We start from the raw sequence: 23,521 nt of genomic DNA, 5'->3' as shown, positions 1-23,521 counted from the left end.
GCTAAACCTTTTTACACTCCCTTCAAGCAGTATTCTGAATTTTGGTTAACCCAAAGATTCTTTATCAAACTCTGCCTAGTAGGAAGAGCCTTAGAAAGAAGTTAGACTAGTAAATCACTCTCTTGATTTTACTTTTAACCATATAATGACTCTTTAAAGAGGTAACACAAAGGGTATCTACTTACCAAGCAAAGGTACTTTATTTTGTAGCAGCTCACAATAGCTTGTGGTGAGAATTCCAATGGGATTACTTGGTACAAACCTTCCTTCTTTTACCAAACGTTCACACGTTCGCATTAAAGTCCCTGAGAACTGAGATGGGTCAACTCCATAGTCTCTCCATCCTCCTACACCATCTGCGACCCCTAAAATAAATTACATATAAAGAATATCATCACCAATTTCACAGGAACTATCACTCCATCTTCTCCTAACAATTAATTTTATTATGCACTAGTACATGCTTACTCCAAATTCAGAATAAAGTGCTCAAGTTTAACGTTTTTATATACTAATATTCCTAAATCACATTCTCTGTTTAAAATTTGGTCTTTCATATATTGATGAATAAACTTTTGAGTTACCACAGGGTGGCAATGCCTACCTGGCAGGAATTCAACTTCAGCAGGATTACCTTGAGTTGTAAGTACTGTTGATTTTATAAGAACAAAAACTGATATTTTAAAAGTGCTGACGCTAGTGATAATACAATTGAATCAGAGCTGGCAATCACTAAGAATACCAAAAGCAGGGCTTGGGTATAGCTCAGTGGTACAGCATTCAATTAATCTCTAGCACCAAAGACAAAAAAACCACAAACAACAATTTAAAAAAAACATAAACACCGAAAAAGCAGGAGACTTTTAATGCCAGACAGTGGTCAATAACTGTGAAATTAAAAAAAAAAAAAAAAAAAAGAAAAAGAAAGAAGAAAACAAACCCAAATTTTACACCCTTTCTTCCTTTTTGAGGGAGGGAGGGAGGGAGGGAGGAAGGAAGACCAAATTCTACACCCTTTCTTCCTCCTTCAGAGACACCACTATGCTGTCCCACACAACAGCCATTACCATTTCAAGTGCCTGTGGAACACTTGAAATGTATCTGATCCACACTAAAATGTGCTTTTGAAAACTTAGGATGAAAAAATAAGAGTGAGGGGGAAGGGAAGAAAAAAAAAAGAGAGAGAGATAAGTGTCACAGTAGAATGGGTAGAGAGAGGTGAGGGGGAGAGGGGAGGGGAGGGGAGGATAGGGAGGACAGCAGAATACAACTGACACTAGGATTGCTGTATGTATACACATGGATCCTGCAATCTGTACACGTGGAAAAATGAGAATTCATACCCTATTGGAATCAAATGTATGGATGGTCAAGATCATTGTATTGTCTTAAGCAACTAAAAAAAAAAAAAAAAAAAAAAAGAGTAAAATTTCTCATTAATTTTATACAAAATAATATTTTGGATATAAAGCACTAAAGATATATTATTAGGGCTGGGATTGTGGCTCAGTGGTAGAGCTCTTGCCTAGCATGTGTGAGGCACTGGATTCAATTCTCAGTACCACATATCAATCAATAAATAAAAATTTAAAAAAGAATATATTATTAAAACTCCATCTATTTTTATTTAATGTAAATACAAAGCCATTTAAAGTTACATATGTGGCTCACATTATGTATCTACTGGACAGCACTAGTGCAGAGAATTCCACAGGTCCACAGAGCTGTTGATGAATTCTGTGTCTGCTTAAGAGTCCTTAATCAAGAGGAAACTAGTGTTTCAAGGACATCAATAAAACATCAAAGTTGGTATCATATAATCTCCTCTACAACCTCTTGCAAAACACTAAGCTAGTTATTCTTCTCGACATTAAAATCAATTCTTGCCTACTAAATTCAAGGGAACTGAGAGAATACGTCAGACATACATATTATTAAGGCTTTAAGTGTTTTGTTTTTTTTTCTGGAAGGATCTGTAAGAAATATTAATAACAGTTGTTTTGGAAATAAGGAAGTGAACGAAATCAATGAACAAAAGGAAAATATCTGTTTTTATTTCATAGCATTTGGTATTGTTTGAATTTTATTTTTACCATGAGCACCTATGATTTTCTTTTTTAAAACTTAAGCTCTATTACTATGTTATACCCTCCACAGGAATTTATTTATTTATTATTTATTTAAATTTTTTTTTAAGTTGTAGATGGACACAATACCTTTGTTTATTATTATTTTTTTTAATGTGATGCCAGGGTCGAATCCAGTGCCTCACACATGCTCAGCAAGTGCTCTATCACTGAGCCACAACCCTGGCCCCTCTCCACAGGAATTTAAAACATTTTTAAGACTTCGTGAGCACAAAACTCCTTAACCATAAAAACATTTTTTGTACATGCAACTTTCATATACGCCTTTTTTTATGGGAATGGGAGTACTTGGGATTGAACTCAGGGGTACTTGATCATTGAGCCACATCCCTAGCCTTTTTGTATTTTATTTAGAGACAGGGTCTTACTGAGTTGCTTAGTGCCTCACTGTTGCTGAGGCTGGCTTTGAACTCGAGATTCTCCTGCATCAGCCTCCCGAGACATTGGGATTACAGGAGTGCGCCATGGTGCCTGGCTTCACATACATTTTTAAAGAGTGCATTTGGTACAAAAGTTGCTTAATATGAGGGCTGGGGATGTGGCTCAAGCGGTGGCGGGACGCTGGGTTCGATCCTCAGCACCACATAGAGATAAAAAGTGGAGATGTTGTGTCCACCGAAAACTGAAAAATAAATAAATTCTCTCTTTCTCTTTATTAAAAAAAAAAAAAAAAAGGTTGCTTAACATGAAACACAAAGCTAATTTTTCTGGTGATAGTAATTATAAAAAAAAAAAAAAAAAAAGGCTGGGGATGTGGCTCAAGCGGTAGTGTGCTCGCCTGGCATGCGTGCGGCCCGGGTTCGATCCTCAGCACCACATACAAACAAAGATGTTGTGTCTGCCAAGAACTGAAAAATAAATATTAAAAAATTCTCTCTCTCTTTAAAAAAAAAAAAAATGGAACATATCCTGAAAAAGAGGAACCAGAACTGGAGGATGAAAAATAGGGTGGCAAAGAACTTATTACCAACCTTCCCCACCTTATGTGGCCAACCAGTAAGCGAAATTTCACTTTGGGGCAATTCCAAACTAGCTGATTAAATGACATGAAGCCTAGGATTTGTTTCAAATAACTCCACAGGGCTGTGGGTGATGGAGGAGTAGATGAGACAAGCCTGGCCATGAATGGATCATTGTTGGAGCTGGATGAGAGATACACTCATCTCTCTACTTTGATATATATTTAAAATTTTCCACTATATGAAATTTAAATAATGACAATGATAATAAAGTTTAAAAAAGAAAAATCCTTCTGAGTGCTGTGTGGAGTAAGAACAGAAGGAGGAGGGCCTTAAGAGGGACCGTAAGCAATCAGTTTCCACCTGACTCCTGGACAGAGAAAGGCTTGCAGACATTTGGGATCCAAGAAACGAACAGTGGACTAGGGACTAGAAGAAGTAAGGGAAAGAACAGCATCAGGGATGTCTAGAAATCTACATCACCAGGAAAATATATCATATTTTACTTTGTTTTTCAAGTACTTGTATGGAGATTTGGTCCAACTAGTAAAAGATCTTAAGGTAGTATACTAGAAAATTCTTTTGAGGAACTTTTGCTTTACTGGGGTTAAGATTTCACCACAATTTAAAATACAATAATTTATGTTAAAACAAGGAATACAATTATAGTCCTTGTAACATCATCTGATGAATCATTCTTTTCTGAACTACTGCCTGCTCAAGGGAATAATTTCTTCTTACGAAGTCTCTAGTCCAACAGTCACAATTAACTTTAAATACAATTTGATTTCATCTACAAATGCCCTTCACAAGAAAACCATTAAAATCTGAGATAGCATTTAGAGTCAATCTTGGCACTCGCTAAATAATCTGTCAGCAGGTTGAGTCTGACCTGACACAGCCCTAATCAGATTTCTCCCAGAATAGAGCACAACCTTTCAGGCACCTGTTTGCTTTTTACACAGGCAAAGGATCCCAGGCAAAAAGTCACTGGTTAAATCTCTTTAGAACAGAAACTCAAAAAGTATATAAACTTTCCAAAAAAGATGCAGGAGAGGGGCTGAGGTTGTGGTTCAGTGGTAGAGCACTCATCTAGCATGTGCAAAGCCCTGGGTTCAATCCTCAGCACCACATAAAAATGAATAAATAAAATCAAGGGATTGTGTCCAACTACAACTTAAAAAAAAAAAAAATATATATATATATATATATATATATATATATATATATATATATATGGGGAAAAAAGCCTTAGTATACATCTGCAATTTACATACAAAGAACAAGTAATATAATGGAAAGAGTCCTATTCAGGATCAGAATCTGGTGAAAGCCAGAATAACCTACAGCACACGTCATTTGAAATCTAGTTTTATCCGTATTTGGCAGTTAGTTCTATCCAGAAATTAACATGTCCTCTATTGCATAAGCAAAAGTTCTAGTCCACAAAGAGCAAGAACATTTTTTAAACAGTAGAAATGATCAGATGTAAAGGAAATTTCATTCACAATACACTTCAAAGGCAATATAAAATAACTGTTGATAGACTGCTTAAGATCCCAAAGATGTCAGCACAGCACCTGTCCAACAGCAAAAGAATATCACTAAGAGCAAACAGACCTAGCTTGCCTGAGCTGCTCTCCTCCTCGTGGGGTGCTTGACTACTTGCACAGGAACCAAACAAATGGCTCCCACAAATGCTGCCACGGAGTGTCAAGAATAAGTGGTGAAAACTGGGGGTATAACTCAGTTGGTAGACTGCCTGCCTTGTATGCACAAGGCCATGGGTTCTAATCTCCAGCACCACACACACACACACACACACACAGTGGTGAGGGCCATCAGGACACCATGAGAAGTGGCATTCAGCAGGCCCTGGAGGGTTGGTCAGATTTCCACAGGCAGGGAGGGTAATGAGAAGCAAAGAATGGCAGGCAACTAGGTGTAGCTGGGGTATGAGTAAGCCAGCAGGCACTGAAAAATGCAGGGCAGTGGCTGATGTTGGAGAGAGCCTAGAATGTCAGTCCAAAAACCTCAGAGTTTATGCTATAGACCTGTCCTGTTGAACAGGGAGCTGCTAGCTATTTGAATGTCTGGTGTGGACTGAGATATGCTTGCTGTTAGGTATAAAATGCACTCTGGATTCCAAAAACTTAGTACCACCAACAAAAAATTGGACAATATCTTACTATGTTGAATATAAAACGAACATAATAAAATTTACTGCATCAGTTCCATGTTACTTTTAAAATGTAATTTCTAGGAAACTTAAGATGACCTATGTAATTTGTGGTACATTCCTATTGTGGACAATAGAAAGTCATCAAGGTTTCTGGGTAGAATGATATAAACCAATTGATATTTCAGAAGAATAATCCTGGTAGCAAGTGTAAAGGATGGGTTGGGAGAAGAGAGAGGTTCAGAAGTCAGGTATCAACTGTAAGATTTTTGGGGTTGAAGGTAATCAAAAAAGAAAAATAGAAAATGACTGGGCTGGGGTTGTGGCTTAGTGGCAGAGAGCTTGCCTTGCTCATGTGAGGCATTGGGTTCGAACCTCAGCACCACCATAAAAATAAACAAATAATGATATTTTTATAAAAGAATAGACAAATGACTAGAAATACAAAAAATTAATAAATTTAAAAAGGTATCTGTTCAATATGTCCTATATCAATAGGTTTCTGGATTTGGGGAAGCTGGATGAGTACTGGTTAGATTTGGAAACACCTTTAGAAGACTGAGTTGCAGGTGCCAGCGGGATATTTTTGTGGAAGTGTTCTTTATAAAGTCAGAAACTTCTGAGTCTGCAGCTGGCAAAGCTAGTCAGGGCCAAACATCTCTGGATCTGAGAAATGATACCATACTGGTGGATGAAATGCTCAGGGAGGATATAGAGAGTAATTAAGATTGGGTGCCCAAGTATGCTTGCACTGACTTTATCTTAGAAATGAGAATTCCTGGCCAAATAACTCATTTGTGAATTTTATCTTGCTCTAGGCATCAAATTATAACTGTAGATATGATAAACTGATCAATTTTAAGGAATAGCCAAGTATCCAGTTTGTCAGAATGTCATAATCTCTACAGAGGTAGAGAAGCTGAAAATGCAGGCTGAATTAATAACTAAAAAGGCCTTGAATGCCAAGATAAAGAGTTTTCAATGAATGTAGAAACTACTTCCGTTGGGCTGGGGTTGTGGCTCAGTGGTAAAGTGCTCGCCTAGATGCATGGGTTCCATCCTCAGCACCACATAAATGTAAAATAAAGATATTGTGACCACCTAAAACTTAAGAATAAATATTTTTAAAAAACTACTTCCTTTAATTCACTGTAATCATCTTATGTCTCCATTAATAACATTCTGTGAGCACACATCTAGCTTAAGTGTTTCCTTTGGCCCCAAATCCAATTACAACTATTATTAGATTAAGATCATGGTTACATATCCAAAATAGCTGAGTGAAAGGCTAAGCAGAGACTTAAGGCACAGAAAATTTCTTTAGTTCTATCATTTAAGTGGAAACATAGTTTTTTTGAAGTAGAAAATGATCAAATAGCAAATACGATATTTATGAGTTTTTTAGAGAGAATGTGATTAAGTTTGTCATAGACTGCTTTCTAAAAGTGAAGAGTTAAGAGAGAGAAAAGACTAACGCTGGTAAGTTTCCTATCATTTAAATGTTATCTTTTTGAGAAGAAAATTCTAAGTAACAACAAATTGTTATTTTTCTAATTATCAATGTTCTTGTTTTGCCATAGGTATAACCATCTGAAAACAAAGTTTTAGGGGTGGGGTGTAGATCAGTGATAGAGCGCAAGCCTAGCATGCACTGCCACTGGATTGGCTCCCTAGTACTTCAAACTAACAACCAATCAATCAAAGTTTGCTGTACTTTAAAAATCCTTAGCTTTTTATTAGTTACATAATTTTACTTAATAGCTTTGTTCTAGGAAAATCGGTTGAAGAAAAAAAAGTTTGGTAAGCAAACTCAAATCATAGAATTTTTAAAATCCCATCTTCCCAGTTACACGTGGCCACTGACCTGTGTAGCTGCAAAAGGCTCACCTTGAGAAAGACTTCTAAACTAAGCACTGTCCTCCATTAACAGCTGTCAGTATGATGTTGCCGTCCTTCTTGAGCCCTGTCTACGATACTCATCTCCAGACGGACATACAATAACTTACAAAACATTTTTTAAAAGAAAGTGGTGCTCAGAGAATACTAAAATTCAATTTTAATATAAATATCAATGAAGAAAACTTAGTTTTCTGTTTTTTGGGTTTTTTTGTGTGTGGTGCTAGGGATTGAACCCAGGGCCATGTGCATGCGAGGCAAGCACTCTACCTCTATGTCTGCAGCCCAGTAGCAATTTTATTATATAAAAACATTTTTAGCACATAGCATCTGAGGTAGTACCTCTCTATTCCTTACATCTTGAAGTGTTTTACATGGAGCCTCACACTCCAAAGAAACAAGCTGGTTCTACAGGGATTGTTTTTCCGTCAGTAAATCACATCTTATCTGCTAGGATGAATACTTGATAATGAACTGAAACTCCAAAGGAGAAACTGACTGAGGATCTGGCTAGATCATGAGAGTTTAGAAATAGCAGGAGTCACTCTGCAGCAAGGTTCTAATGAAAAACTAGTTACATTCTAAGACTCTTTTTCAAATACTACCATCTAGCATTCTCAGACTGAGCCTTAACTGTCTAAAGGGATCACAACATGAAGCATTAAAAACTGGAGAAAAATGACACCTGAGGATAAATTCAATTTGCTACCAAATGGAATAGATCACCTTTATATTAATATTTTTTAAGCCTCAACTATTGGGATACTTAAGAACGCTCCTCTGTGATTCAGGACTGTGAAATGTATCTGCAAATGATTATCCCAGAGAACAAAAAGCAGGATATTAAAAAATGTATATTCAACAGTCAAGTTATTTAGAAGTACAATGTGCTTTGACTAACAGTGCTTTCAGTTTTGTGGAGATGAAATTATATAGATTATTCTATTCTGCCTGCGTTAGTAAGCAAGACATGTTTACCCCAAAGCAAGCGTACTGCATTAATCACTATGAAACCTGCATCTTTTGATTCACCAGAGACTGAGCCTATGTCAAGACCTTTAAATCTCTAAGCAGAACAATTAACTCAAATGAATCTAAAAGGATGGAAAGGAAGAAAGGCTCAATCATATAATAAAATGTGTAAAATGAAACCTAAGAAATGGAACTCCCCAGGACAATTGATGAAAAATAACTTATTAGAGTGGAAACAAATGGTCAATTTTATGTTTTAGAATCCTAAACAAAATAGCTGACTATTCTTTACTAGTTAGTAAATGTGAAATTACTTAACAATTAATCAAATTAAAGTGTACACACACACACTCTGACATACCCCTCTCTATTATCCAGAACACTCATTAATTTGAGAAAATAATTTCTGGACTGTCTGAGCAGTTTCTTTGCCTTAAACAGCAGTGAAAAAGGCTTAGAAAACAGGGGCAAAGAAACTTAAAATCAATTTTAAAAAGTTCTTCCTCTAACTTTACCTCTTTTCTTTAAATACCACAGCCTTAATGTGAAATTATCTACTGTGGCTTGGGGAACTTGTAATTTATAGACTTGGCACATTATCACTGGCCTTCTCTCCAGAAACTGCAGAGTTGAAGGTTAAGTCACTGAAAAGGTCACTTCATTCCTATCTGGCCTGCAACAGTATCTTCCTCACATGATAAATGCTGTTAGCAATGCTTTCTGGATAGGAATAAGCAACAAACCATTTAGGAAGGGGGCAGGGTATCATGTTGCATTTTAAGTTATAAAGTTATTATAATAAATGACAACACACGAGTTACCAAATTAAGGGCCTCCATTAAAGCTGTGGCTTCTGTTAGTTTTTAGGCATTAGGGAATGTTATACAAAACCAAATAATTTAACATGTAAGGAAGTAAAAAGCAATGAATGGCAAGATATACACTGGCTCTTTAAGCTGAGAGAAAAGTTCTCTCTTTATAATTAAATCTTTCTAGATCTAATCTTTCTGGTCCTTAAGATTAACCTAATATTAGTAACAATTAAGCTGTATAACCTTCTTCTTTTTAAAGACGAGGTTCTGCTCTCACCCAAACCCCCTAGGCTCAAGCTATCCTCCTGTCTCAGCCTCTGGAGTAACTGGGACTGTAGGTGTGCAGAACCACATCCAACCTCTAAATTGTACATCCCTGACCTAACATCGAAGAGGCTACTATTTACCCTGTTTTTCTTCACCCCTGTATAAAAATAAGGGCCTTATTTCTAAGAGTCACATGTAGCCCTGGCACATGTTCTCTGCCCACCCCAAAAGAACATAATTTCTTTGGATAAACCTGCCAAGTGGAGGACTATCTCTTAATTTCTGAACACTAATCCTATTTTTACTCTACATTTTCAATTAAGTAACAATCATTGAGTGGTAGGACAAAGAGTAATTTTTTTTCTTTTTATGTCTCATACTTTCCAATTTTTCACAATGAGTATATGTTACTTTTATGGGAGGGATAACAAGAACTAATTAAATCTACATTCTATCTTTACATTCAATATTAAAGTTATCCAACCATGTTGAGAGACACTGTAGTGAAAGACATAAACGGATTTACACGTGCTAAGAGTTCTGTTCATGGGAACATAAAATCAAGGGATTATGATTGTGGTAGTGGGGGTTTAGAGAAATTTAAGATCCATGACTATAATAAAACAAAATAAATATGAACCAATAAAAACAAAAGCAAGGAGAATCAGAGCATATCTAGCTGAAGGAATTAGAAAAGAATTCATGAAGAAGCAAAGGGTCTAAAATGAGCCTTGAAGGATGAAAATCAGTCTGGAAGACGTTGAAGAGGAGGCATTTTGAGTATTTCCCTATGATTTAAACTAAGGATAAAGCACAAGTCAAAAAGGTTAGGTGAGAGCTCTGCTCTAAGAAACTCTGCTCTAAGAAGAGAAACCTGGCCTCCAGGTAAATGCCTATTAAATCCATACCAGAAACCTCTCACCATTAATCAGCTAAACAATTCACAGCATGAGTTAGGGCATTTGGGAGGTCCCTTGGAAGGAAAGGCAGGCCCGAGGCCACAAAAGTCAACAACGCTTCTATTTGTCTTAATTAAGGGTCTCTGCTCCACTATTAGCTTAGGGATAGCTCATAACTAAATAGTATTCAGACTCAGCAAAAAACACCTTTGTAAAAGAAAGTCTGAAGATCGCTTCTGACTTGAAAGGCAGTGTGTACACAGGTCAAGGGCATAGGCTCTGGAGACAGATCTGAGCTCCAGCTCCAGCTCCAGCTCCAGATCCAGGATGGGCGTCCTTGGACAGCTTTCTGAGCTTCAGTATCTTCGCTTGCAAATGAGAATCTTATCCTTCACAGGGCCGGTGTGTGGAACAGCATAATGTGTTCCAAGTGTCTGCCACAATGCTCAGCTCAGCAGACATTCTGTAAATGAGAGTTATGCCTATCAGTGAGGAAGTCCAACTAGCAGCACACAGATTAGGCTAGCCTGTAGCAATCAGAAAAAAGGAGTCTTTGACCCATGTCTGTATGCCACCAGCTCTACAAACACTGGTCTGTGGTCACAACCAAAAGACAATGAACACTCACAGAAATGTATAAAAGATGAGTGGTACATTCAGCTTTTCCAGTTACACATATACCACTATGCAATATTCCATTAACATTTAAAAGTAACATTTTCAAGTTCTAAACAATAAACATGTATCTCCAAAAAAAAAAAAATGCAAGGAAAAAAGATTCATCTATACTTTGCATAGATGAATGCAAAGTATATATTCACTCCTAGAAGTGACTCTGAAGTAATCTCAATTACTAAACATCTCTTCAGTGCATGCCACCTACTATGTGTCAGAATTCAAACTTAGAAAGTCCTCATTTAAAATGGAAATCTTAGGGGGCTGAGGAGATAGCTTAGTGGTAAAACACATGCCTAGCATGCATAAGGCCCTGGGTTCAATCCCCAACACCACATAAAAATTAAAGAACAGGGCTGGGGATGTGGCTCAAGTGGTAGCACGCTCGCCTGGCATGCGTGCGGCCCAGGTTCGATCCTCAGCACCACATACCAACAAAGATGTTGTGTCCACTGAAAACTAAAAAATAAATATTAAAAAATTCAAAATAAATAAATAAAGAAAGAAAGAACAGAGGCAGGGATTATAGCTCAGTGGTGGAGCACTTGCCTAACACATGGGAGGCACTGGGTTCCATCCTCAGCACCAAATAAAAACAAATAAAATAAAGGTATAAAAAAAGCCAACAAGAAAATTTAATTTAAAAAAAGAGAAATAAATAAATCTGAATAGGGCACAATGGTGCACACCTGTAATCCCAGCAGTTCAGGAGGATGAGGCAGAAGGATTGAGAGTTCAAAGCCAGCCTCAGCAACTCAGCAAGGCTCTAAGCAAAACCCTGTCAGTAAATAAAATATAAAAAGGTCTGGGGATGTGGCTCAGTCGTTAAGCACCCCTGGGTTTAATCTCTGGTAACACAAAAAAAAAAAAAAAAGAAAGAAAGAAAGAAAATCTAGTTAAACATAAAGTGGACTATTTTCTTTTGTCACTATAATAATCCAAGTGCCTCAAATGATTGTTTCATCCCCAGCAGTTCTCAACCCTTGCCACACCTAGAGATGATGTGTGGAGGCCCAGGCTTAGCCTTATAGGGTAAGCCCAGTGTGGGCTAGGTGTTTGGGAACAGGTGACTCTAACAAGCCTCACTGCCCCAGCACTTAGAACTCAATCCAGGTTAGATGTATTAAAGCACCCCACAAACCTGATGATTCTGCCACTAAAATGCCTTTTGCACCAAACCTGTCTTCTATTTTCAAACTTGAACCTTTTCTTGCATCTCCTGGATTGCAACCACCCATATTTCCAGGACAGAAGCCTTAAAGAATCTGCCAGGTGCAAACCAACTTCAACCTCCCTTTCATCCTAATTGGTCTTTCCTTCTGTTCTCCCATTACACCTTTTTAAAATATATATTTATTTTTTAGTTTTAGGTGGACACAATATCATTATTTTACATTTATGTGGTGCTGAGGATCGAACCCAGTGCCTCATGCATGCTTGGCAAGCTCTCTACCACTGAGCCACAACCCCGGCCCCTCCCATTACACCTTTTATATCAACTTATCTTTTCGAAACATGGCGATGTCCATGTTACTCCTCTAAACACCTGGCATGTACATGCTATCCTTATTTGCTTTTATGTGTTTAAAACATTCTCTCAACAGAAACATAAGAAACTAGTAATACTAGTTACCTCCTAGATGAGGGACTTTGTATCTAGGAGACAAGAGTGAGGAGGAGACTTCACTTTGTACCATTTTGATAACCATGCTGAATCATTTGAATATGCTGCTGCTTCAAAAATAACCAAACCAGGGCTGGGGCTGGGGCTCAGCGGCAGAGAGCTCGCCTAGCATGCATGAGGCACTGGGTTCGATCCTCAGCACTACATAAAAATAAACAAAACAAAGGCATTCTGCCCATCTACAATTACAAAAATAAATAAATAAATAAATAAATACAAAATAACCCAATTCAACAAAAGCAAAAATATCTTTTATAACTTCCTACCAAAAAAAAAAAAAAAACAAAAAAACAATATTCTTTAACATAGCAATTATGGCCTTCAACAATTTGGTCTCTCTTTTTTTTTTTTTTTTTGAGAGAGAGAGAGAGAGAGAATTTTTTAATATTTATTTTTTAGTTTTCGGTGGACACAACATCTTTGTATTTGATGCTGAGGATCGAACCTGGGCCTCACGCATGCCAGGTGAGCGCACTACCGCTTGAGCCACATCCCCAGCCCAAGTCTCAGTCTTTTTTCTAACAGCAATTGTCAATAGCTTTCCTTATCCCAGTTTCAGCAGTCAAGACAGCTGTAGTTTGGAGCTCAGCACTCAGTCTCAATCTCAGACAATCTGGAGGGTCTCACCATTCTTCTCATTTACCTCAACTTACAAAAAAAGCCCATCTCTCTAGACCTGACTCTGTGCTTCACACACCTAATGTTATGTTCTTTTATACTGTCCTGTCCATCTATTTGCCTTCCCCTATAGACTATGAAACTTGAGGGTTGAAATCTTTTTTTTTTTTTTTTCATCTTAGTCTTTTCACAGCACCTGTTCAAGGTCTAACAGGAAGAAACCAATAAACCATGAATTCAGTTGATTGCAAAGAAAAGTTATAATACCTACACTTTGTGAGCTGGGGTTGTGGCTCAGCGGTAGAGCGCTCGCCTAGCACGTGCGAGATTTTGGGTTCAATTTTCAGCACCACATAAAAATAAATAAATTAAATAAAGGTATTGTATCCAACTACACCTAAAAAGTAAATATTAAAAAAAAAAAAAAAAGAATACCTACACTTTGTTAAGTGAATACCTATGCACTGGTATACAAACTGTCACCTAAAAACTCCAAAGAAAAGGAACCCAGCCTCAAATTCTGGTATTACACAAGGATTTTTGTCTGGGTGGAGTTCAGTGCGAGATCCTTCACACATGAACTGTAAAAAGAGAAGGCTGTCAAACAGAACACTGAAGAGAGGTTTGGAGATAACCCCCCTCTCTGCTTTCTTTGCTACTGAATGAACCCAGGGCATTAGCCAAATTCTCTAAGCTTTAGTTTCCTCCTCTGTGAAATGAGGGACAAGAGAACAAATTCTCTCTTGAATTTCTTTGTCTAGGTCTAGATTCTGGGACTCCAAATCACACTGAGAGAAAAAGGAGCCTGTTTTAGAAACTCCTGATAAAATAAAGGTTAACAAATACAACTATATATTTCACACAAAATTATATATTTATTGAGCTGGGATTGTGGCTCAGCAATAGAGCGCTCGCCTTGCACAAGCCAGACCCTGGATTCGATCCTCAGCACCACGTAAAAATAAATAAGTGAAATAAAGGTATTGAGTCCAACTACAACTAAAAAATAAATATTTTTTAAAAATTATATTTATTGCATGAGCTAGTTTGAAGCAAAGGCTTCGTTTCAGACTTTCCAATTTATCCCTTGCCCTTATTACACTGCAACATGTACATATTTTCAGAGAAACTTTGATAATGACTCATAAAGCAGAAACACTGTTCCTTATTCTTTTACTTCAGTTATAAAACCTGACTAAAGTGTTGAAAAAGTTTATCTCCCTTAAGCCACTAAGAGTCAACTATTTTTCAATTTAAAATCCTGTTAAAAGAATAAGATGGTTACAGATAAGTATTAATTGACTTCACTGAATTCAAAAGATCTGTAAATAAATTAATATATATGTATAGAATGTATTTACAACACACCCTATCATTCAAAGACCTTTGATTGTCCAGTGAATTCAGTATACATTAACGAGAAAAACAATGATCAGATCAAAGTGGCAGCTCAAGAACCAAGAGAAATAGTTTTAAAAACAATGCATAAAGGCTGGGGTTGTGGCTCAGTGGTAGAGCACTTGCCTAGCATGTGTGAGGCACTGGTTCAATCCTCAGCACCACATTAAAAAGAAAATAGACAAATAAATAAAATAAAGTTATTTTTTAAAAAGTGGAAACTTGGCTCAGCAGTAGAGTGCTCACCTAGCACAGGCGCTACCTGGGTTCGATTCTCAGCACCACATAAAAATAAAGGCATTGTGTTGTGTTCATCTACAATAAAACAAAAAAAGATTCTCTCTCTTAAAAAAAAAAAAAAAAAAAAAAAAAAAAGCCCTTTATTACCAACTAGTGGTCAATCTAAAGGTCATGAACAGTCTTCCAGCTGTTATGCAAATAGCTCAAACCTGTTTTCCTATCCAACACTGCTATTCAAACAATGAAGTTAAAACTGAAGCATTTTTGTTTACTTCATTCAGTGCAGCCTTTTGCATCAACCTCAAATGACAGCACAAGTCAAAAAACTACCAATTCAAAAACTTGCTAGGCGACGGTATTCTTTAAAGATCAAAATATACAGTCACAGCAGTTCATAAGGAGATAAATTCTCTTTCTTTTCAGTCTGTTAATGAGTAAAAGAAAAATCAGTGCAAAAATGTGGAGGAATTGGCCTGAGTAAAAACAGTACTGGGTCCTTCAACAGAAAGCACTCTTTGTAGGAAGTCACTTTTGTAGTCCCTGGCAAAGTTTTTGCAGTCATTTAGTAGTCCTTGGGATTCATACCAACAATTCAGTCAATTCTAGAACTGTTTAACAAAAATAAACTATTCACACCTCAAAATAACTGTTTAAGAACCTGGAAATTTTGTAAAAGTTAAATGTGACAAACTCAAGATGTACAATAGGCTTACTAATGAAAGAAAGCAACTGAATATCTAATAAATAGCATAAAATAGTCTAAGCTGGAGGGGAATATTTACATCAAAGGCTTCACAAATGCTCACTGCCTTTGACCCAGAACTCCTCTTCAAGGAATATACTCTAAGGAAATATTCAGATTTAAAGAGATATTCACCTGGTGTTATTTATAACAGAAAATTGGAAACAATCTAAACAACTAAAAATAAAAATAGATGATTGATTTAATAAATTATAGACTATACATGCAGGAAAAAAAATGACCCAGATATGTTTATCAGCACAGAGATACTGCCAACTTATATTTCAAACAGCACAACAGGGCAGAATACATGTTAACCCAATCTTGTTTAATAGTGTACAGACATACAATTACACACACAAAAGCTGGAAGGAGTCACACTGATTATAGCTGAGTTATGAGTTATAGGTATTTTATATGGTACTTTTCTGAACAGGTGTTACTTTTATAAGCACAAAAAAGAACCGTTCATTTGAAAGCACTAGACATGCAAGAGGATCAACTAGGATCAAGTCCAAACTATAGACATGTACCAATCTTACTGACCAGTTAACTTTATAGATGCAGAAACATTCAGATTAAAGATAAGAGCAGCTACTTCAAAGAGTTATAAAGATTTAAGAGCTGAGGTCGTGGCTCAGTGGTTGAGTGCTTACCTCACATGTGTGAGGCACTGGGTTCAATTCTCAGCACCACATATAAATAAATAAAATAAAGGTCCATCAAACAACTAAAAACAAAATTAAAAAAAAAGATTTAAAAATGTACAACATAAAATATAAAGCACTACATAATGTAGTGGTTGACATGTGTTTTGAGAAATTTAATAGCTGGCTTAGAAGAAACAGCATGAAATACTTTCACTCTTTTAAAGTACCTATCCTCTCTCCTCAATCCTGTTTGAGATCTTATTCAAGAGTACTTAGCATTTTTTTACCTTTTTGAAATTTTTAAACTGAATTTAAAAAGCTGTTCCAAATGCCAACTCAAGTTTAAATGTTCATTATCAGTCTAATACCCTCTGCAGGAGGTTGGGCTTTTGCAAAAAGTCTGAATTTATGTTGTGACTTTGTGAAACATCTAATAGGAAACAAATAATTTTAGATTTCAGGGAAAGAGAAAACAACACTCAAATAAAAGACAGATCCATAAATTTTACTACTAATAAAAAAAATTAGGATCTTTTTTCTTCATTAAAAAAGATCTAAAGGTATCAGCTAATTTTGAAAGGCAAACTCACAAGTCACACTATTTTCAACTGACTAAAGTTAAATTTCATTAGAAATAAAATACTGATAACTTATTTTTCCAAAGCAGTTTCCTGAAAATTCTGAATGTCAAGCCCTAGGTAAGGTCTCTCTAAAAGGCATGAAGATCTATATAAAATGAATTTGACATTTAGCTTGAACTTGACATAAGTTTTTGATCTACTCAAAGGACATGGTTGTAGGTCATATGCTGACCTGGTGTAGTGTTTCTGGAGTACAAACTCCACTTGGACACTGTTAAAACCATTCAGGCTATGGACTGCCTGGTTTCATAAAGCCATGCTAAAGTTCAGGGAACTGCCTCCTACCACCCAACACTCCTCCCCTGCAAATCCTCCACAACCAGCTTCTATATGTATTCTACCTTCTCCAGCAATTTAAAATCTCTTTACAAAAGTGTATCATCTAAAAATTATAAACAGTTATGCTTTTAAAATCCAATTACTTGCTTTACAAAAAGATTAATCCAGCTGGATGCACGAGATGCACACTTGTAATCCAAGCAGGGGGTGCTGAGGCAAGAGGATCAAAAGTGTAAAGTTAGGGCTGGAGTTATGACTCAGTGGTAGAATGCTCAGCTAGCATGTGTGAGGCCCTGGGTTCCATCCTCAGCATCACATAAAAATAAGTAAATAAAATAAAGGTATGTGTCTATCTACAACTAAAAAAAAAAAAATTAAAAAGAAAGTGCAAAGCTAGCCTCAGTAACTTGGTGAGGTCCTGAGCAGCTTAGTGAGACCCTCTCAAAATAAAAAAATAAGAGTTGGGGATGTGACTTAGTAGTTAAGCGTCCCCTGGTTCAATCCCTGGTATCCCCAACCCTAAAATGAAGATTCATCCAGAATCCTCTAGAGGATTCAGATTAAACAAAGATAAGAGAGAAAGCAGTAAAAATTAAAAAAAAATTTAACTAAAGCAAACAATCTCTAGATTGCACATTTGTGAAGTAGCTCTAAACACATAAGAAATAACAAATAAAAAAAATTTAAAAATAAAGGTGCCTTATAAGTATTTTATTTAAAAAAATACAATATACCCATATAGCAAAATTGAGACAAATATCAAGGAGCAGGAGTTTATTTATTTTGGTACTGAGAATTGAACCTAGGGCCTCATGCATGTTAGGCAAGCACTCTATCACTGAGCTATATCCCTTGCCCAAGAAGCAGGAGTTTGAAAAGCAAACAGCAAACTTCTCTATCCATCAATCCCATAATCTTATTACAGAATAAAAGAACATTCAGAAGTCAGAAAACAACTAGTCAGTGGCTTCTTAGACCCTGTTCTTCTTTTAGTACTACATGGTTCTTTTATTAAACCCAGAATTCTCACACTTCTTAACATTCCACAATTTTCTCTTGAAAACACATAGATTCTTATAAAATCAGGAATATTAAAAGCACCAACTTATCTCAGAACTTAAATATTTGATGACTGCAATTTTAAAAAAATTTCCCTTATATAAAAATATATTATACATTAAAACAATATGCCTTGCAAAGTTAAACAGAGTTACCATATGACCCAAGAATTTCACTCCTAGGTATATATTTGAGAAAGTTAAAAACTTGTCCACACAAAAGCTTATACATGTGTGTAGAGCACTATTTACAACAACCAAAATATGAAAACCACCCAGGGGCTATCAATGAATGAATGGATCAACAAACTGTAGTATATTCACTTAATGCAATATTATTCAGTCATTTGGGGGGAAACAAAAAGTTTTGACACATGTTCCAATATGAACCTTGAAAACATCATGCTAAGTGAAAAAAAACAGTCACAAAGTGTCACATATTGTGTGATTCCATTTATATGAAATGTCCAGCATATGCAAATCCAGAGACAGAATCTACTTTGTGTTACCAAGGATTGGGAGACAGAGGACTGGGGAATGACTACTAATGGGTAGTGGATTTCTTCTGGGGATATGACAAAGTTCTGGAATAGTGATAGTGGCTGTACACTGTAGTGAGTGTAAAACTACTGAAATGTATACTTTAAAGGCCTTAATGTTATGGCATGTGAATTATACAGCCTAATTTTTTTTTAAACTTCCAACAGGTAGATCAAACTGAAATTAAGACTTTAAGAAAAATATGACTATGACAATGGTTTCCTAACACGATTTGAAGTATCATTGAATTCCAAAGCCATCTTCAAAGACAAATTAGTGTGCACATACTCTCCCAAAATAATTACTTTTATAAAAAGACAACTTACTTTCAGATACAGAGATTCTATTAAGTATATTAAAATTATCAGTTGTCTATAAAACCAAATTCTACTTCATCCTTCCATATCCTAAATGTAATTTAGATCTGTTTACTGCTTAATCTCACATAATCTTTAAACCTTAAGATTATTTTTAAGACTGGCAAGATTCAAAAAAACATTTCAAAATCCTGGCCACAGTCAGACTGGAAGGCTGGAATATGAAATTGTTTTATTTTCATATTTAAGTTCCAAGTTAAATCAAGCTTAAACAAACATCCCACAGTTTTGTAAGAATTGCTTTATAACTCAATATTCAGAGGTCAGATTTTACATGGCACAGACCATGCTGCCATTTAAAATAAGTGATTTCTGTAAACTGTGGTTTAGCACGCAGAGGAGTTTTGGTTGCATTCTGGTATGAGTCAAGAGTGAATAAAGAAGTTACACACACACACACACACACACACACTTACTTAAGCGGGAAAAGTAGTACTTAGAGACAGACTGGTTCAGAATTCACATATTTCATCAAGAAAACTTGACCAGTGGCATAATAGAACAAGAACTGGGATGAGAAGAATAAGGTGCTATCATCGTTCTGTCAATAACCAGTGGATAGAGTACCTTTAAAGTAATTTGACCTGATTTCTCATTCATAATATGAAAGAACTGGATTCCAAGGTTTCGAAATCTTGCGATTCTCCAGTCTTAGATTCTACTGTTAAGTAGCTTAGTGCTGTGGGAAGCCCAGAGATTACACTAGGCAGCTCTCATATTTTTGTGTACCTAGGAAGCCATGCCATATAGAATAAGAAAACTTAGGACTTCCCATAGGAAAGAAGGAACAAGAAAAGTGTACACAGCTCCTGCTGGTACTGATTTACTCCTGTTGGACCTAATAAAGAGAGTACCTTTGCCAGTTTTCCAGGGGCTAGGAGTGGTCCTTATGTCTCACCACACCCACCATAGTTAGTTTTTCCTAAAAGAAATCCAGTGGGGACTACAAAAATGGTTGTGAAGCACCAATACTTTTAGTCACTGCATGACTAATAGGACAAATCTATTTTAAATTAAAGAAACAAAACAGCATTTTCTTCCTCACACAAACTTCATTCCAACAGTAAAGGAGTCCTAAATGACCACAATGAATAATTTGAGTTGCAAATACTTAGTGTCAGTCCAAAGAAAATAAATTATCTATAGGACTTGAAAGGTTTAAAAGCACTGAAGTTCAACATAAATCTATTATTATTCAAGACAGCCTTTAATACCATTCTGTTTATAACTTCAACTTCTAGAGTAGATAGCAGTATTAAAGTCTCACTGAGGTGGGTGACTACACATGCCCATAATCCCAACCACTCAGGTGGTTGAGGCAGGAAGATTCAAAGTTCCTGGGCAATTAGTGAGACTCTCTCTCGAAATAAAATAAAAAGGGCTGGGGGAGTAGCTCAGTGGTAAAGCACTTGCCTAACATGTGCAAGGTTCTAGGTTTAATCCCTAGTACCACAAAAAAAATTTTTCTTAAATAATATTGAATTCACCATCATATGAACTGGTTCATGGCAGTCAAGGATCAAATGAGGTCAATTTAGGAAGCTGTTTCAAATGACTCCCAAGACAGCTTTTCAGAAGAGCTCCTACACAACAGGACAGTCCTGGAGAACCTGCCCCTTATTTGTTCCTCTCCCCTCCCTATTTGCACTTGTGTGTATGCACAATCTTTGTCAAATCTGGGTGATGTCCACTGCTTGATCACATTAAATAACCATTTGTTTGGGCGTGCTTAGGTACAGAAAGGTACAGAGCTGGGGATCTCAATCTGATACCCATGCATAGACCTGTAGGCAATGCATGGACAGACTACATGCACTTACTGAAGTTGCTGAAAGCCTATACAGACTTTTGTCTCTCTGAACATTTTCTGGGAAGAGAAGATCAAAGATCTTCTGAGGCTGTAAATCAAGAAATTTAAGAACTACCAACTTACTGCTAAAAACAAAATGGAATACATCCACCAAGAGCGTTCATGTGAATGAGATAGGAAGTAATACATATTATTAGAGCTGTAAAATTATAAAGGGTGCCATCTTTTCAAAACAAAGGAAAATATGATCTTTTGGCCAGAAGCTGTTATTCTACAGGGACAGGTAGTCCACTCCCCTTCATCCTCTAGTCTAGATAAGGAAAATGAGACTAGAAAGGCTCCATCCAAGACCACAAATCACAGAGTTACTAAGTGGCAAAGCTGAACCTCAAACTAGGCCTGGCTCCTGTCAGAATGCTAGAGCATGAAATTAAGTTTATACTGTTTTAGAATGGGTTTGACCAAAATTTCCCATATCCTTATAAATATGCCTCTCCACTAAAAAGGCTACATTCTAAAATTTTTAAATCAAACTTAGGCATAGGAATTTGATACACTTAAATACAGTAAATACAGTAGTCTCTCTTTCTCTTGGGGAATACATTTCAAGATATCCAGTGGAGTCAAGAAACCACAGATGTACCAAACCCTGTATATACTATATTTTCCCTCAGACATACCTACCTATGACAGTTTAATTTATAAACTAGGCATAGTAAGGAATTCACAATACCTAATAATAAAATAGAACAGTTAAAACAATATACTGTAATCAAAGTTATGTGACTAGGTCCCTCCCTCTGTTATCTGATAACCAAGATGGCTATTAAGTGACCAACAGGCGGGTAGTGTATACATTGTGAATACAATCAATGAGAAAATCCTTGGATAGAATGTACAAGATTTCATCCTGCTACTCAGAATGGCATGTGCTTGAAAACTTACCAACTGTTTATTTCTGGAATTTTCCATTTGATATTTTTGGACCTCAGTTAACTGAAACCATAGAAAGTGAAACCATGCATAAGGGGGGGCTACTGTACCCTTAAATCATTAAATGAAACCACATACCTTTCGCAAAAGCCTATTTCACAAGTAGATTTATAAGGTGAACCTTAATGTCTCATTATCTCCTCAATGTCCTGTTGTACTATTGACTGCAACTTTACACTTTTTTTTTTCTTTTCTGCAGTGCTGGGGAAATCCAATGGAGGGTCTCATGCTTGTTTGGCAAGCGCTTTACTATTAAGCTATACCCCCAGTCCAGCTTCAACTTGAAAAGCAGCACAGGTAGGCTAGGGATATGGCTCAGTGGTAGAGTACTTCCCTACATGTGCAAGGTCCTGGGTTCAATCCCCAGCAACAAGCTAAAAAAGGGAAAATAAATAAATAAGTAAAGCAGCACAGGTTACAAATTCATTGCATAGGGGCTGGGGATGTGGCTCAAGCGGTGGCGAGCTTGCCTGGCATGCGTGCGGCCCGGGTTTGATCCTCAGCACCACATATAAACAAAGATGTTGTGTCCGCCAAATACTAAAAAAAAATATTAAAATTCTCTCTTCTCCCTCTCTCTTTAAAAAAAAAATTCATTGCATAAAGCACTTCTAAGTGTAATAGGGAAAGACAGTTTTTGATAGTCTTTGAAAAAAAATATACTGAATTCCTCATGCTGCCTCCAAGAGTGGATCTGTACAATTTCAATCTGTGAGAACCCTGACCCTAAAGAGTTTTCCTCTCAAAGGTTAACATTGATAGTGTTGCCTAAATGCTAAATAATTTTATTTAATCCAGGTAATTCATAAATTAAACTGGAAACCTTTCCAGTCTCCTGTTCACAAACACTAGAACCAAAGTTACTAGGCAGTTATTCTGAGATTGGATTAAAAATGATTGCTGTCATAAAAAACTCACAGAACCATTTGTTCCAATGCCAAACCTTGCCTTAACATATGAACATACTTTAGAGTAACCAAAAACTCAATCTCACTTGAGAAGCAAAATGAAAGTGACATCTGAACGTAAATCCAATGACAGCATGTCCTTCAATTTCAAAAGAAGTACTTTATTCTCTAAAAGAGCTTTAATGACACACAATTCTGTGAAATACACAAAATCTCCAAAGACAGACATTACAGTAGTTTTTGATTGCTTATGAATTCTAATTAGCCCTTTCTGCAAGCTCCTTCCCTAACCTCCTACACCCCAAAGGTGGAACTAACTGCAACAGGCCTTAGGAAGCACCTGTGGCCTGAAAAGGCTGTGACCAATTCTCAAAGCCTTCTTGGCTGCAGGTTCAACTAATCTATTTTGGGTCAAGGAGACTCTCTGCCACCCCAATGACCTCAAGTGGACAAGATCAGTTTGGGAGAATGCACTAAGAGAATTTTTTTTTTTTTTTTTTCCACCAGGCCAGCAGCCCCACTACTGGATGGAGATTCGGTCCAGCACGATCCAGACGGTGGAAGAATGCGGCTGGGCTGTCGGCTGGGCTGTCGGGGACTCCCGACACTCCGCTCTGGATCCCTGCTCTGGATCCCGCAGCTTGTGGCCAGGCAGTGGTGTCAGAAGCACGCAAAGCAGGGATCCTCAGGGCACGCAGAGGGAAGGAACCAGAGCGAGGATAGGAGCCTGCAGGTGTCGCCCAGGGAGAGGACGAGGTCGCCCAGGGCAGACACAGC

At 36.9% G+C, this 23,521-nt stretch overlaps 1 protein-coding gene across 4 annotated transcripts in view; it reads right to left on the bottom strand.

The window, feature by feature from the left end:
• Nucleotides 1–23,521, bottom strand: part of Pptc7 (protein phosphatase targeting COQ7) — a 41,194-nt gene that overhangs the window by 16,853 nt on the left and 820 nt on the right. Inside the window, exons 1-3 of one of the 4 annotated variants that reach the window (XM_076852212.2) lie at nucleotides 19,450–19,464; nucleotides 10,339–10,594; nucleotides 186–365 (exon numbers count right to left, since the gene is read on the bottom strand). In XM_076852212.2, coding sequence (XP_076708327.1) covers nucleotides 186–365; nucleotides 10,339–10,405 — 247 coding nt within the window. In that variant the 5' untranslated portion in view covers nucleotides 10,406–10,594; nucleotides 19,450–19,464. Of the gene's footprint in view, nucleotides 1–185; nucleotides 366–10,338; nucleotides 10,595–11,495; nucleotides 11,546–19,449; nucleotides 19,465–23,521 lie in introns of those variants that run through there. The other 3 variants (XM_076852204.2, XM_076852170.2, XM_076852077.2) reach the window with 3 other exon arrangements.

Source organism: Callospermophilus lateralis, chromosome 1 (assembly GCF_048772815.1).
Source record: "Callospermophilus lateralis isolate mCalLat2 chromosome 1, mCalLat2.hap1, whole genome shotgun sequence".
NCBI lineage: Eukaryota > Metazoa > Chordata > Mammalia > Rodentia > Sciuridae > Callospermophilus > Callospermophilus lateralis.
Note: the sequence above shows the minus strand (reverse complement) of the source record. Positions and strands in the feature narration are given on the sequence as shown.